Raw genomic sequence first — 12,087 nt, 5'->3', positions numbered from 1 at the left:
GCCACTGTGGCCACTTGGAGAGTGAACTGGCAGATAGAAGATCTCCCTCTCTCCCTCTCTCTCTGTAACTCTGAATTTCAAATAAAGGGAGGAGAGAATTTCCACTTCTGACTATGACCTTGTCTGAATAAGATTGAAGTCGGCGAACTCAAAAGGCTTCCATAGCCCTGGCAACTCATGACTAGAGCCTAGAGAGAATACTGACTCCATAAACAAGAGTGTCAAATTGTTAAGTCAACAGCAGGAGTCACTGTGTACTTACTCCTCATGTGGGATCTCTGTCCTTAATGTGCTGTCCAATGTGAATTAAAGCTATAACTAGTACTGAAACAGTATTTTACACTTTATGTTCTGTGTGGGTGCAAACTGATGATATCTTTACTTAATATATACTAAATCGATCTTCTGTATAGAAAGATAATTGAAAATGAATCTTGATGTGAATGTAATGGGAGAGGGAGCAGGAGATGGGAGGGGTGCGAGTGGGAGGGAAGTTATGAGGGGGGGAAGCCATTGTAATCCATAAACTGTACTTTGGAAATTTATATTTACTAAATAAAAGTTAAAAAAATACTCAGAAAAAAATCTATGTCTGCACTGAACATGTGCAGATGCCTTTCCCTGTGATTATGCCCCAAACAATACAGTCTAATGACTACTGGCAGAGCAGCCACGCTGTACTAGTCACAGAAGTAATCTAGAGATGATTTAGCACATGGAAATGTGCATGGGTCACACAAGAGACTCGAGTGTCTGTAGACTTTGGTTTCATGGAAACAGTCTCCCACAGAGAAGACAACATTACACTACAGGCTCTACCCAATTATGCTGAATTTTTAAATCATACCTTGTTGCTGGGATATCTGGGTCGGCATATATGGTTATTCCTCTTTTTGTTGGCCAGTATGCTGAAGATTCAATACACTTCAATAAGAAAAAAAAAAGTATGTCAGCAACATACAGATATAGACATTTCTTTTTAAATAAAAATCCATGGGAATTATTCTCAAGAGGAACCAGTCCAGGTAATTTTCATATACAAAACAATCTGCTGAGACAAAGAACGCAAAGGCAGATGATTACAGGTTACACCCCTGCTGGAGTCACTAGACGGAAGAGAAGGCAGCTTTACAATGTCCCATAATGATACTCACCATTCTCGCCAAAACTACTGCAGGGCAGTTAGAACTGAAATAAACTTTTTTAAATAAAAGATTAATTTACTTAGTTGAAAGGCAGAGTTAAAGGGACAAAGGGAGAAGGTGGGAGAGAAAGACATTGATCTTCCATCCACTGGTTCACTCCCCTAATATAGCTCAACTTCCAGGACTGGGCCAGCCCAAAGGCAGGAGCCTGGAACTCCATCTAGATTTCCCACACAGGGCCCAAGGGAGGGGCCCAAGGACTTGGGCCATCCTTTTGCTGCTTTCCTAGGCATATGAGCGGGAGCTGGACTGGAAGCGGAACAACAGGAACTAGAACTTGTACCCCTATGAGATGCTGCTGCTGAAGGCAGCAGCTTAACTGGCTGAGCCACAATACCAGCCCTGCAACAAACTATTAAGAGTGTCCCAGAATGCCAGGTTTTCACAGTCCTAAATGAGAACACCTAATTTTGCAGAGGCCATTAGTCCCATAAACAAGAGCTTGGTAGGAGGGGAGCTGGAGCTCTTTCAAAGTAACCAAACATGTAAAGTCTGGTTTCATAAACAAAACTATTGTAGCCAAGGATTTTTCTAATAGAAACCATGTTTTTGGTTCCTAATAGACTCTAAAGAATATTATTAACATTTTGCAAATTGTGTATAAAATGAGCATTTTAAAAACACAATTTTATTGGGCCAGCACTGTGGTGTAGCGGGTTAAGCTGCCGCCTGCAGTACCGGCATCCCATATGGGTGCCAGTTCGAGTCACAGCTGCTCCACTTCTGATCCAGCTCTCTGCTATGGCCTGGGAAAACAGTAGAAGATGGCCCAAGTCCTTGGGCCCCTGCACCCACGTGGGAGACCCAGAAAAAGCTCCTGGTTCCTGGCTTCAGATCAGCCCAGCTCCAGCCACTGCGGCCAGCTGGGGAGTAAACCAGCAGGTGGAAGACCTCCCTCTTTCTCTCTCTCTCTCTCTCTGCGTCTCCTTCTGTGTAACATTGACTTTCAAATAAATAAATAAATCTTTAAAGGAAAATACAACCTTATTTTCATCTTTTAAAGAGAGGCACTGCTGTTTCTTTTCAGATTTCTTTTTAGGTGAATCTCTCAATGAATCCATATTACAATTCACATCTTTATCTGAAAAAGAAAAACAGTGATAAAAAAGCTACTTTGAAAGGTGTTATTGATAGAAAGGATACCAAAAAATTAATAAAAATAAACACCATTATGAAATCTTAATACAGGAAAATACAAAATAGGACTTTACATGGAATTTAAAATCTTGTGTCACAATACCAGATTTCAGGACATACTACAGGGCAGTTGTAATCAAAACAGCATGGTACTGGTACAGAAACAGACGGATAGACCAATGGAACAGAATTGAAACACCAGAAATCAACCCAAACATCTACAGCCAACTTATATTTGATCAAGGATCTAAAACCAATTCCTGGAGCAAGGACAGTCTATTCAATAAATGGTGCTGGGAAAACTGGATTTCCACGTGCAGAAGCATGAAGCAAGACCCCTACCTTACACCTTACACAAAAATCCACTCAACATGGATTAAAGACCTAAATCTACGACCTGACACCATCAAGTTATTAGAGAACATTGGAGAAACCCTTCAAGATATTGGCACAAGCAAAGAGTTTCTGGAAAAGACCCGGGAGGCACAGGCAGTCAAAGCCAAAATCAACTATTGGGATTGCATCAAATTGAGAAATTTCTGTACTGCAAAAGAAACAGTCAGGAGAGTGAAGAGACAACCGACAGAATGGGAAAAAATATTTGCAAACTATGCAACAGATAAAGGGTTAATAACCAGAATCTACAAAGAGATCAAGAAACTCCACAACAACAAAACCAACAACCCACTTAAGAGATGGGCCAAGGACCTCAATAGACATTTTTCAAAAGAGGAAATCCAAATGGCCAACAGGCACATGAAAAAATGTTCAAGGTCACTAGCAATCAGGGAAATGCAAATCAAAACCACAATGAGGTTTCACCTCACCCCAGTTAGAATGGCTCACATACAGAATTAAACCAGTCATATTAAGTAGAACAGACAAAAAAAAAAATACTATGAGGGATAATGTATTAAGTTGTCCATTAGCAGTCAGGGCTATGCTGATCAAGTCACCATTTCTCATAGTGTCCATTTCACTTCAGGAGGTTTCCTTTTCCTCAGCAGACTCATAGAATGGCAGATGTCCTAAATAGCACTCTGGCCTCAGAATCAGCCCTAAAGGCACTCGGATCTGGCTGAAAAGCCCATGAGAGTATTTCAGGCATGGAAAGCCAAGACACTCTGGCAAAAAGATCTCTGTGAGTGAGATCCCAGTGGAAAGAACAGGTCTTCAAAGAGGGAGGTGCCTTTCTCTGAAGGGAGGAGAGAACCTCCACTTTGACTATGACCTTGTCTAAACAAGATAAGAGTCGGAGAACTCAAGGGGCTTCCATAGCCTTGGAAACTCATGACTGGTGCATAGGGAGATTACTGATGCCATAAACAGGAGTGTCAATTTGTAAAGTCAACAACAGGAGTCACTGTGCACTTACTCCTCATGTAGGATCTCTGTCCTTAATGTGCTGTACACTGAGGCTTAATGCTATAACGAGTACTCAAACAGTATATTTCACTTTGTGTTTCTATGGGGGTGCAAACTGTTGAAATCTTTACTTAATGTACACTAAACTGATCTTCTGTTAAAAAAAAAAAAAAAAAGAAAAGAAACTATCAATTCCCAACTTGACTCTCACTGGGATTAAACATGACAATAGGTCTGATCTGATTTCATCATCATTTAAAAAAAATCATCTATTATTTTTCACTTTATGTTTCTGTGTGGGAGCAAACTGTTGAAATCCTTACTTAAGGTATACTAAGCTGATCTTCTGTATACTAAGATAATCGAAAATGAATCTTGATGTGAATGGAAGGGGAGAGGGAGGGGGAAAGGGGAGGGTGGTGGGTGGGAGGGACGGTATGGGGGGGAAAGCCATTGTAACCCATGAGACGTACTTTGGAAATTTATATTCATTAAATAAAAGATAAAAAAAAAAAAAAAAAAAAAAAAAAAAAAAAAAAGAATGGCTCACATACAGAAATCTACCAACAACAGATGCTGGCGAGGATGTGGGGAAAAAGGGACACTAACCCACTGTTGGTGGGAATGCAAACTGGTCAAGCCACTATGGAAGTCAGTCTGGAGATTCCTCAGAAACCTGAAGATAACCCTACTGTTCGACCCAGCCATCCCACTCCTTGGAATTTACCCAGAGGAATTTAAATTGGCAAACAAAAAAGCGGTCTGCACCCTAATGTTTATTGCAGATCAATTCACAATAGCCAAGACCTGGAACCAACCTAAATGCCCATCAATGGTAGACTGGATAAAGAAATTATGGGATATGCACTCTTTAGAATACTATACTGCAGTAAAAAACAATGAAATTCGGTCCTTTGCAACAAAATGGAGGAATCTGGAACACATCACGCTGAGTGAAATAAGCCAGTCCCAAAGGGACAAATATCATATGTTCTCCCTGATCAGTGACAACTGACTGAACACCAAAAAGGAAACCTGTTGAAGTGAAATGGACACTATGAGAAACGGTGACTTGATCAGCATAGCCCTGACTGTTAATGAACAACTTAATACGTTATCCCTCTTAGTATTTTTTTGTCTGTTCTACTTAATATGACTGGTTTAATTCTGTAATTAATACACAGTTATTCTTAAGTGTTGAAATTTAACTGAAATGTGATCCCTGTTAAATATAAGAGTGGGAATAAGAGAGGGAAGAGATGTACAATTTGGGACATGCTCAAGCTGACTTGCCCCAAATGGTAGAGTTAGAAACATACCAGGGGATTCCAATTCAATCCCATCAAGGTGGCATGTACCAATGCCATCTCACTAGTCCAAGTGATCAATTTCAGTTCAATTGATCATAATGAAAGGACTAAGAGTCAAAGGGAGCAAATAAACAAGTCTAGTACCTGCTAACACTAACCGATAGAATAAATAAAGGGGAGAGTGATCCAACATGGGAAGCGAGATACTCAGCAGACTCATAGAATGGCAGATGTCCTAAACAGCACTCTGGCCTCAGAATCAGCCCTAAAGGCATTCTGATCGGGCTGAAAAGCCCACGAGAGTATTTCAGGCATGGAAAGCCAAGACACTCTGGCAAAAAAAAAAAAAAAAAAAAAAAAAAACAAAAACAAAAAAACAAAACAAAAACCAAACCAAACCAAACCTAAATGAAAGATCTCTGTGAGTGAGATCCCAGTGGAAAGAACAGGTCTTCAAAGAAGGAGGTACCTTTCTCTGAAGGGAGGAGAGAACCTCCACTTTTGATTATGACCTTGTCTAAACAAGATAAGAGTCGGAGAACTCAAAAGGCTTCCATAGCCTTGGAAACTCATGACTGGAGCATAGGGAGATTACTGATGCCATAAACAGGAGTGTCAATTTGTAAAGTCAACAACAGGAGTCACTGTGCACTTACTCCTCATGTAGGATCTCTGTCCTTAATGAGACTTAATGCTATAACAAGTACTCAAACAGTATATTTAACTTTGTGTTTCTATGGGGGTGCAAACTGTTGAAATCTTTACTTAATGTATACTTTTTTTTTTTTTTTTTAATTTTTGACAGGCAGAGTGGACAGTGAGAGAGAGAGACAGAGAGAGAAAGGTCTTCCTTTGCCGTTGGTTCACCCTCCAATGGCCGCCGCTGCAGCCGGCGCACCGCGCTGATCCGATGGCAGGAGCCAGGATCCAGGTGCTTTTCCTGGTCTCCCATGGGGTGCAGGGCCCAAGCACCTGGGCCATCCTCCACTGCACTCCCTGGCCATAGCAGAGAGCTGGCCTGGAAGAGGGGCAACCGGGACAGAATCCGGCGCCCCAACCGGGACTAGAACCCGGTGTGCCGGCGCCGCAAGGCGGAGGATTAGCCTATTGAGCCACGGCGCCGGCCTACTTAATGTATACTAAACTGATCTGTAAAAAAAAAAAAAAAAGAAGAAATTATCAATTCCCAACTTGACTCTCACTGGGATGAAACATGACAATAGGTCTGATCTGATTTCATCATCATTTAAAAAATCATCTATTATTTTTCACTTTATGTTTCTGTGTGGGAGCAAACTGTTGAAATCTTTACTTAATGTATGCTAAACTGATCTTCTGTATATAAAGAGAATCGAAAATGAATCTTGATGTGAATGGAAGGGGAGAGGGAGTGGGAAAGGGGAGGGTTGCAGGTGGGAGGGACGTTATGGGGGGGAAGCCATTGTAATCCATAAGCTGTACTTTGGAAATTTATATTCATTAAATAAAAGTTAAAAAAAAAATCTTGTGTCAACCCTGACTGTTAAGAAAAAGGTTCTAAAAATTCCCCTATCAGTTTAATGAAAAATGAAACATAATTTATTTTCCCAACTTAGCAGAGATCTTTTCCAAAGAAGGCAACAGTCTTATCTCCCAACACATAATTACAATGCGACTTTGACTCCCATAGCAAGATGGGATCTACGAGTATTTTACTTTCCCATGAACCTGAGTGGGTTCATCAAAGACATGGGAGTGATACTGCATGACTCTAAGGCTAGATCACAACAAGACTTGCTCTCTTGGACACTCACTGTTGAAACCCAGCAACCAGGTTGGGAGGTGCCCAAGCAACACAAGGCTGCTACAGGTCAGACAACAGCCTCAGCTGAGGTTCCAGCCCAAAGCCAGCATCAACTGCCAGAACCTGACTACACAGTCTTCAGGTGAATCCCAGTGTTTGGTTACCATCAGCCTCTATGTCTTTCCAGCTGAGGCCCAAGACACTGAGAAACAGTGACAAACACTCCTGGGGGCCACTCTGAGGTCCTGATCACAGAATCCAGAGCATTATAAAATGGGGAGATTTGTTGTAACTGGAATACTGACTGTAAGTCAGTTTCAGCCAAGTTCAGGTTCACAACTATGCACATCACTTCTTTTAGGGGTACACGGAACAATAGATACCTGCACTACATGAGCTCTGAAGGACCCATTGTACCTTCTCTGCCCTACTCTTCCTCAAATACGACTCTAGTTCCTTGTCCTCTGATATACAGCCATCTCTCTGCTACACCAGCTCTGTCCTGTGCATCTCACTTTATCATGCAACAGACACAGAGGGCCATCGATCGCTGTAGTGCAGTGAGCTAAAGGCCCGGCCTGCAGTGCTAGCATCCCATATGGGCACCAGTTCTAGTCCAGGCTGCTCCTCTTCCAATTCAGCTCTCTGCTATGGCCTGGGAAAGCAGTACAAGATGGCACAAGTCCCTGGGCCCCTGCACCTGCATGGGAGATCAGAAAAAACTCCTGACTCCTGGCTTCAGCTCAGCTCAGCTCTGGCCATCACAGTCATTTGGGGAGTGAATCAGTGGATGGAAAATCTCTCTCTCTGGCTCTTCCTCTCTCTGTAACTCTTTCATAAATAAAATAAATCTTAAAAAAAAAAGACACAGAAGCTACCAGAAAACAGGATGATGGGCACCTGCATTTGTCCTAGTGGTTATGAGACCCACATCCCACACAGGAGCACCTGGACTTGATTCCTGGCTACAGCTTCTCATTGCAGCTTCTTCCTAATGCAGACCCCAGAAGGCAGTGGGGATGTCTCAAGTAACTGGGTACCTGCCACCTACACGGGAGACCTGGGTTGTGTTCCTGGTTCTCAGCTTCAGCCTGGCTCATCCTTGGCCACTGTGGGTGTTTGGGACGTAAGCTAGCAGATAGAAATTCTCTCTCCCTATACCTTAAAATAAATTTAAAAAAAATTTAAGATGAAAGTAAACAAGCTGAATCTGAATAACCCAGGAGGTATAAAAAATTCTAAAGCACTCTCTTTCAAATATCTTCATCATGGATTGGCGCTGTGGTGTAAAGCCACCACCTGCAGTGCTGGCATCCGATTTGGGCATCGGTTCAAGTCCTGGCTGCTCCACTTCTGATCCAGCTCTCTGCTATGGCCTGGGAAAGCAGAAGATAGTCCAAGTCTTTGAGCCCCTGCACCCATATGGGAGACCAGGAAGAGGCTCAGCTCCTGGAATTGCAGCCCTCTGGGGACTGAACCAGCAGATGGAACACCTGTCTCTCTCCCTCTGCCTCTCTGTAACTCTGCCTTTCAGATAAATAAATAAATCTTAAATAAATCTTCATCAGCTAAGCCTAAATCTGATTTTGAGAAGTGAAAACAATCATTTAGTGAATACTACAGATAATCAAGCTGGGTATTTACAGGTTGTAAAAATTGAGGCATGACTTCCAAGGAAGGGAATCCAACCCCACATCATCTCCTAGGAACCTCCAGAGGCAGTTCCAGCAGTGTTCACTCTAAGTACTAATAAGAAAACCAGCCATTAGACACTAAACTACTGAAACAAAGAGCTAACACGGCAATGTGAGCTGATACCGCATTCTGGTCTGATCCTTCTCTAAGGTACTGTGCAGGCCAGGCATGCGTAGCTGGGGTCTAGAATTACACTACCTGTTTGGGGGTGCAGCATCTCAGCTGAGAACACAAACTCCAATCTGGAGCTGGAGTAGAGGTAGTAGTTGAAATTCACAAAGAGAAAATGTCCACACAAGATCAGCCTTCAAACAAAAAGCACAAAGTAGTGCAGTGCCATCAATACATGGCAATCAAGAAACAAAGCGTGGGAAGGGAGATTCAGGCCTGAAATAAAATAACGGTCTGAAAGGATTTTTAAAAAGATGTAAAAGTCTGTAAAACTATTTAGAACACCAGCGAGAATAAGGAATAGTATTCATGGAACAAAACAGTTGGATATAAAAAGGCAGGCAAACAAACAAAAAAAATTAGGCAATAAAAAGTCTTTAAACTGAAAACTCAAAAGATAAATACTAGACTGGAAACAAAGAGGATGACATTCAAAAAATTAAGAAAACCTCTCAGAAATCAGTTCATTTAAAGTAAAAGTAAATACAAAATAGAAAAAAAGGAGCTTGGTGGGCACTTAACCTAGCAGTTGAGACACACACATCCATGTCAGCACACCTAGGTCACCTGGCTCTGGCTCTGGCTCCAGCCTCCTGCTAATGCTGACTCTGGGAGGCAGTGGTGACAGCTCCAGTAATCTGATTCCTGCCTCCCACTTAGAAGACTCGGATAGCATCCCAGGCTCCCAGCTTCAACCCCAGTCCAGCCCAGGCATTCTGGGATGTGAAACAGCAAATGCAAGTGTTCTCTCTGCCTCTCAAATAAATAATTTTTCAAAAGAAAAAAGAAGGCTAAGAGAAAAGGATGAGAGATGAAGAAACACTAATCTACAGAAGGAAAGGAGGAAAAAAAATCCGTCAAACATGTTACTAACATCAGGGCCACTGTGGCACAGCAGGCTAAGCTGCTGCCTGTGATGACAGCACTCCCTATGAGTGCCAGTTTGAGTCCCAGCTGCCCCACTTCTGATCCAGTTCCCTGCTAGTGCTCCTGGGAAAGCAGCTGACCATGGCCCAAGTACCTGGGCCCTTGAAAAACACATGAGACCCAGATGGAGCTCTGGGCTCCGGGCTTTGGCCTGGCCCAGGCCTGGCTACTGCAGCCATTTAGGGCATGAACCAGCAGATGAAGATGTCACTTGTTCTCTCTTCCTCTCTCTGTAACTCTGCCTTTTCAATAAATAATTTTTTTAAAAAAAGTTAACTTCTAATGACACCAAAAGAGACAGATATAAATATGTGTGTGTATGGACACACATACACATCAACTCCTGATTTTCTTTTTAAGATTTATTTATTTATTTAAAACAGTTAGAGAGAGACAGAGAGAGGTCTTCCATCCAATGGTTCACTCCCCAATTAGCCGCAATGGCCGGAGCTGCACCAATCTGAAGCCAGGAAACAGGAGCTTCTTCCAGGTTTCCCACATGGGTGCAGGGGCCCGAGGACTTTGGCCATCTTCTACTGCTATCCCAGACCATAGCAGAAGCTGGATCGGAAGTGGAGCAGCCGGGTCTTGAACCGGCGCCCATATGGGATGCTGGCGCTTCAGGCCAGGGCTTTAACCCACTGTGTCACAGCGCCGGCCCCAACTCCTGATTTTCAATACATAGAAAAGATAATAGATGTACAGATGTACACACACGCCAAAGACATACATATCCTTGCTTCTGTCCACAGGAGTGCCTCAGAGCAATGGTACCCTAACAACCACACCTGGCTCCCAGATTTTGGCTGAAAAATGCCATTCCCTATGAAAGGAAGCCAGGGCAATTTAGAAGAGCTGCTGATTTCTGTTACAGATAGGAATCCACATTAATATGCTCATGAATACATGAGCAAATACAAGGGACAGAAGTCTTTACATGGTTTCCCAGCACCTGTCTGCAAAGCCCTCACAATGGGCAAGAGCACAGCTTTCAGTGGAGAAGCCCGGCGGGCTCCACCTTCCTCAGTGATACAGTGAACTCCATCAGGAACAGGGCCAAGGGAAACCCTGCGTCGTCTGGCAGGACGGGACGGGATGAACAGCCCCAGGCAAGGCTGAAGGACACGGCGCGCAGTCAGGTAAGGCATCAGGAAGGACCGGGGAACAGCTCCCGACGGCACAGCACTCAGGAGACGATCACTAAAGCAGTTCAGTGGTGCTAACCCGCATCCCTCCACTATCAGCAGAATCTGACTGGGGTCTGAGGGTTACAGGGTCACACGGGTGCCTGCTACCATTCCATTCCGCTTTTGATGGCTGTTGTGGATATTTGGGGGAATGTCCTTGTCTGATGAAGAAACACTCAGGTATTAGGGAACGATGGACATTAAGGCAGCAACTTTTTTTTTAGTGGTTTTGGGAAAAACACTCTTTACAATGTTCTCCAACTTTTTAGAATGTCTGGGATTATTCTAAAAATACTTCTACTGAGAAGATGGATGCAAACTCCGCAGAAGCAGATGAATCGCCAGAATAGCACCTGACTTAGAGTAAGTGCTTCACAAAGGTCTTTAGAAGGAATGACTGTGGACAGGGGTACGGGAGCTCATCTGTCACAGAAATCATGACCATGTCTACAGCTGACAAGCCTCAAAACAGTAAAAAATACACATATGTAATTATTTTTAAAGTTCAGAATTAAATATCAAAATAAAGAGCTTTAAAATAAAAAGGTTTATGTCTGGGGAGCAACCTAGGATGAGACAAGTATGAACAGGAGGGGCCAGTGCTATGGCGCAGTGGGTTAAAGCCCTGCCCTGAAGCACCAGCATCCCATATGGGCGCCGGTTCTAGTCCTGGCTGCTCCTCTTCCAATCCAGCTCTCTGTTATGGCCTGGGATATCAGAAGATGGCCCAAGTGCTTGGGCCCCTGCACCCACGTGGGAAACCTGGAAGTAGCTCCTGGCTCTTGGCTTTGGATTGGCGTAGCTCTAGCCATTGCGGCCATCTGGAGAGTGAACGAGTGGATGGAAGACCTCTCTGTCTGTAACTCTGTCTTTCAAATAAAAAAAAAAAAATAAATCTTCCAAAAAAAAAGTATGAACAGGAGAAAATCACTTTCCATGACAGCCATTTTATGCTATTTATTTGACCAACCATTAGCAAAGCATTACTCTTTGGTTTTAAAAAATATATGTAATGTAGAATGGGCATTTGGCCTAGCAACTGACGTTCATGTTTCATATTGTGGTGCCTAGGTTCAATGCCTGACTTAGGCTCCCGACTCCAGCTTCCTGCTAATGCAGACCCTGAGAGACAGCAGCGATGGCTTTAGTGATCAGGGTCCTGCTACACATGTCAGAGACTTGGACTGAGTTCCTGGCTCCTGACTTCAGCACCCCCCAACCTGGCCCTGGGCTGTTACAGGCACATGGAGACAACACATGGGGGCAAGCTCTCTCCCTTCCTGCCCTTTCTGTCTCTCAAATAACTT

The 12,087-nt window shown here is 43.3% G+C and overlaps 1 protein-coding gene across 4 annotated transcripts in view; it reads right to left on the bottom strand.

Annotated features, from left to right (window-relative positions):
* Positions 1–12,087, bottom strand: part of LOC127486059 (putative ATP-dependent RNA helicase TDRD12) — a 109,395-nt gene that overhangs the window by 58,782 nt on the left and 38,526 nt on the right. For all 4 annotated transcript variants that reach the window (XR_011384017.1, XM_070062490.1, XM_070062491.1 and 1 more), the window contains 2 exons: positions 2,189–2,286; positions 848–924 (listed from right to left, as the gene is read on the bottom strand). Coding sequence is in view for 3 of the 4 variants with exons in the window: in XM_070062490.1 (XP_069918591.1) it covers positions 848–924; positions 2,189–2,286 (175 nt within the window). In the remaining variant the exon portion in view is untranslated. The remainder of the gene's footprint in view (positions 1–847; positions 925–2,188; positions 2,287–12,087) is intronic.

This window comes from Oryctolagus cuniculus, chromosome 18 (assembly GCF_964237555.1).
Source record: "Oryctolagus cuniculus chromosome 18, mOryCun1.1, whole genome shotgun sequence".
Taxonomy (NCBI): Eukaryota; Metazoa; Chordata; class Mammalia; order Lagomorpha; family Leporidae; genus Oryctolagus; species Oryctolagus cuniculus.
Note: the sequence above shows the minus strand (reverse complement) of the source record. Positions and strands in the feature narration are given on the sequence as shown.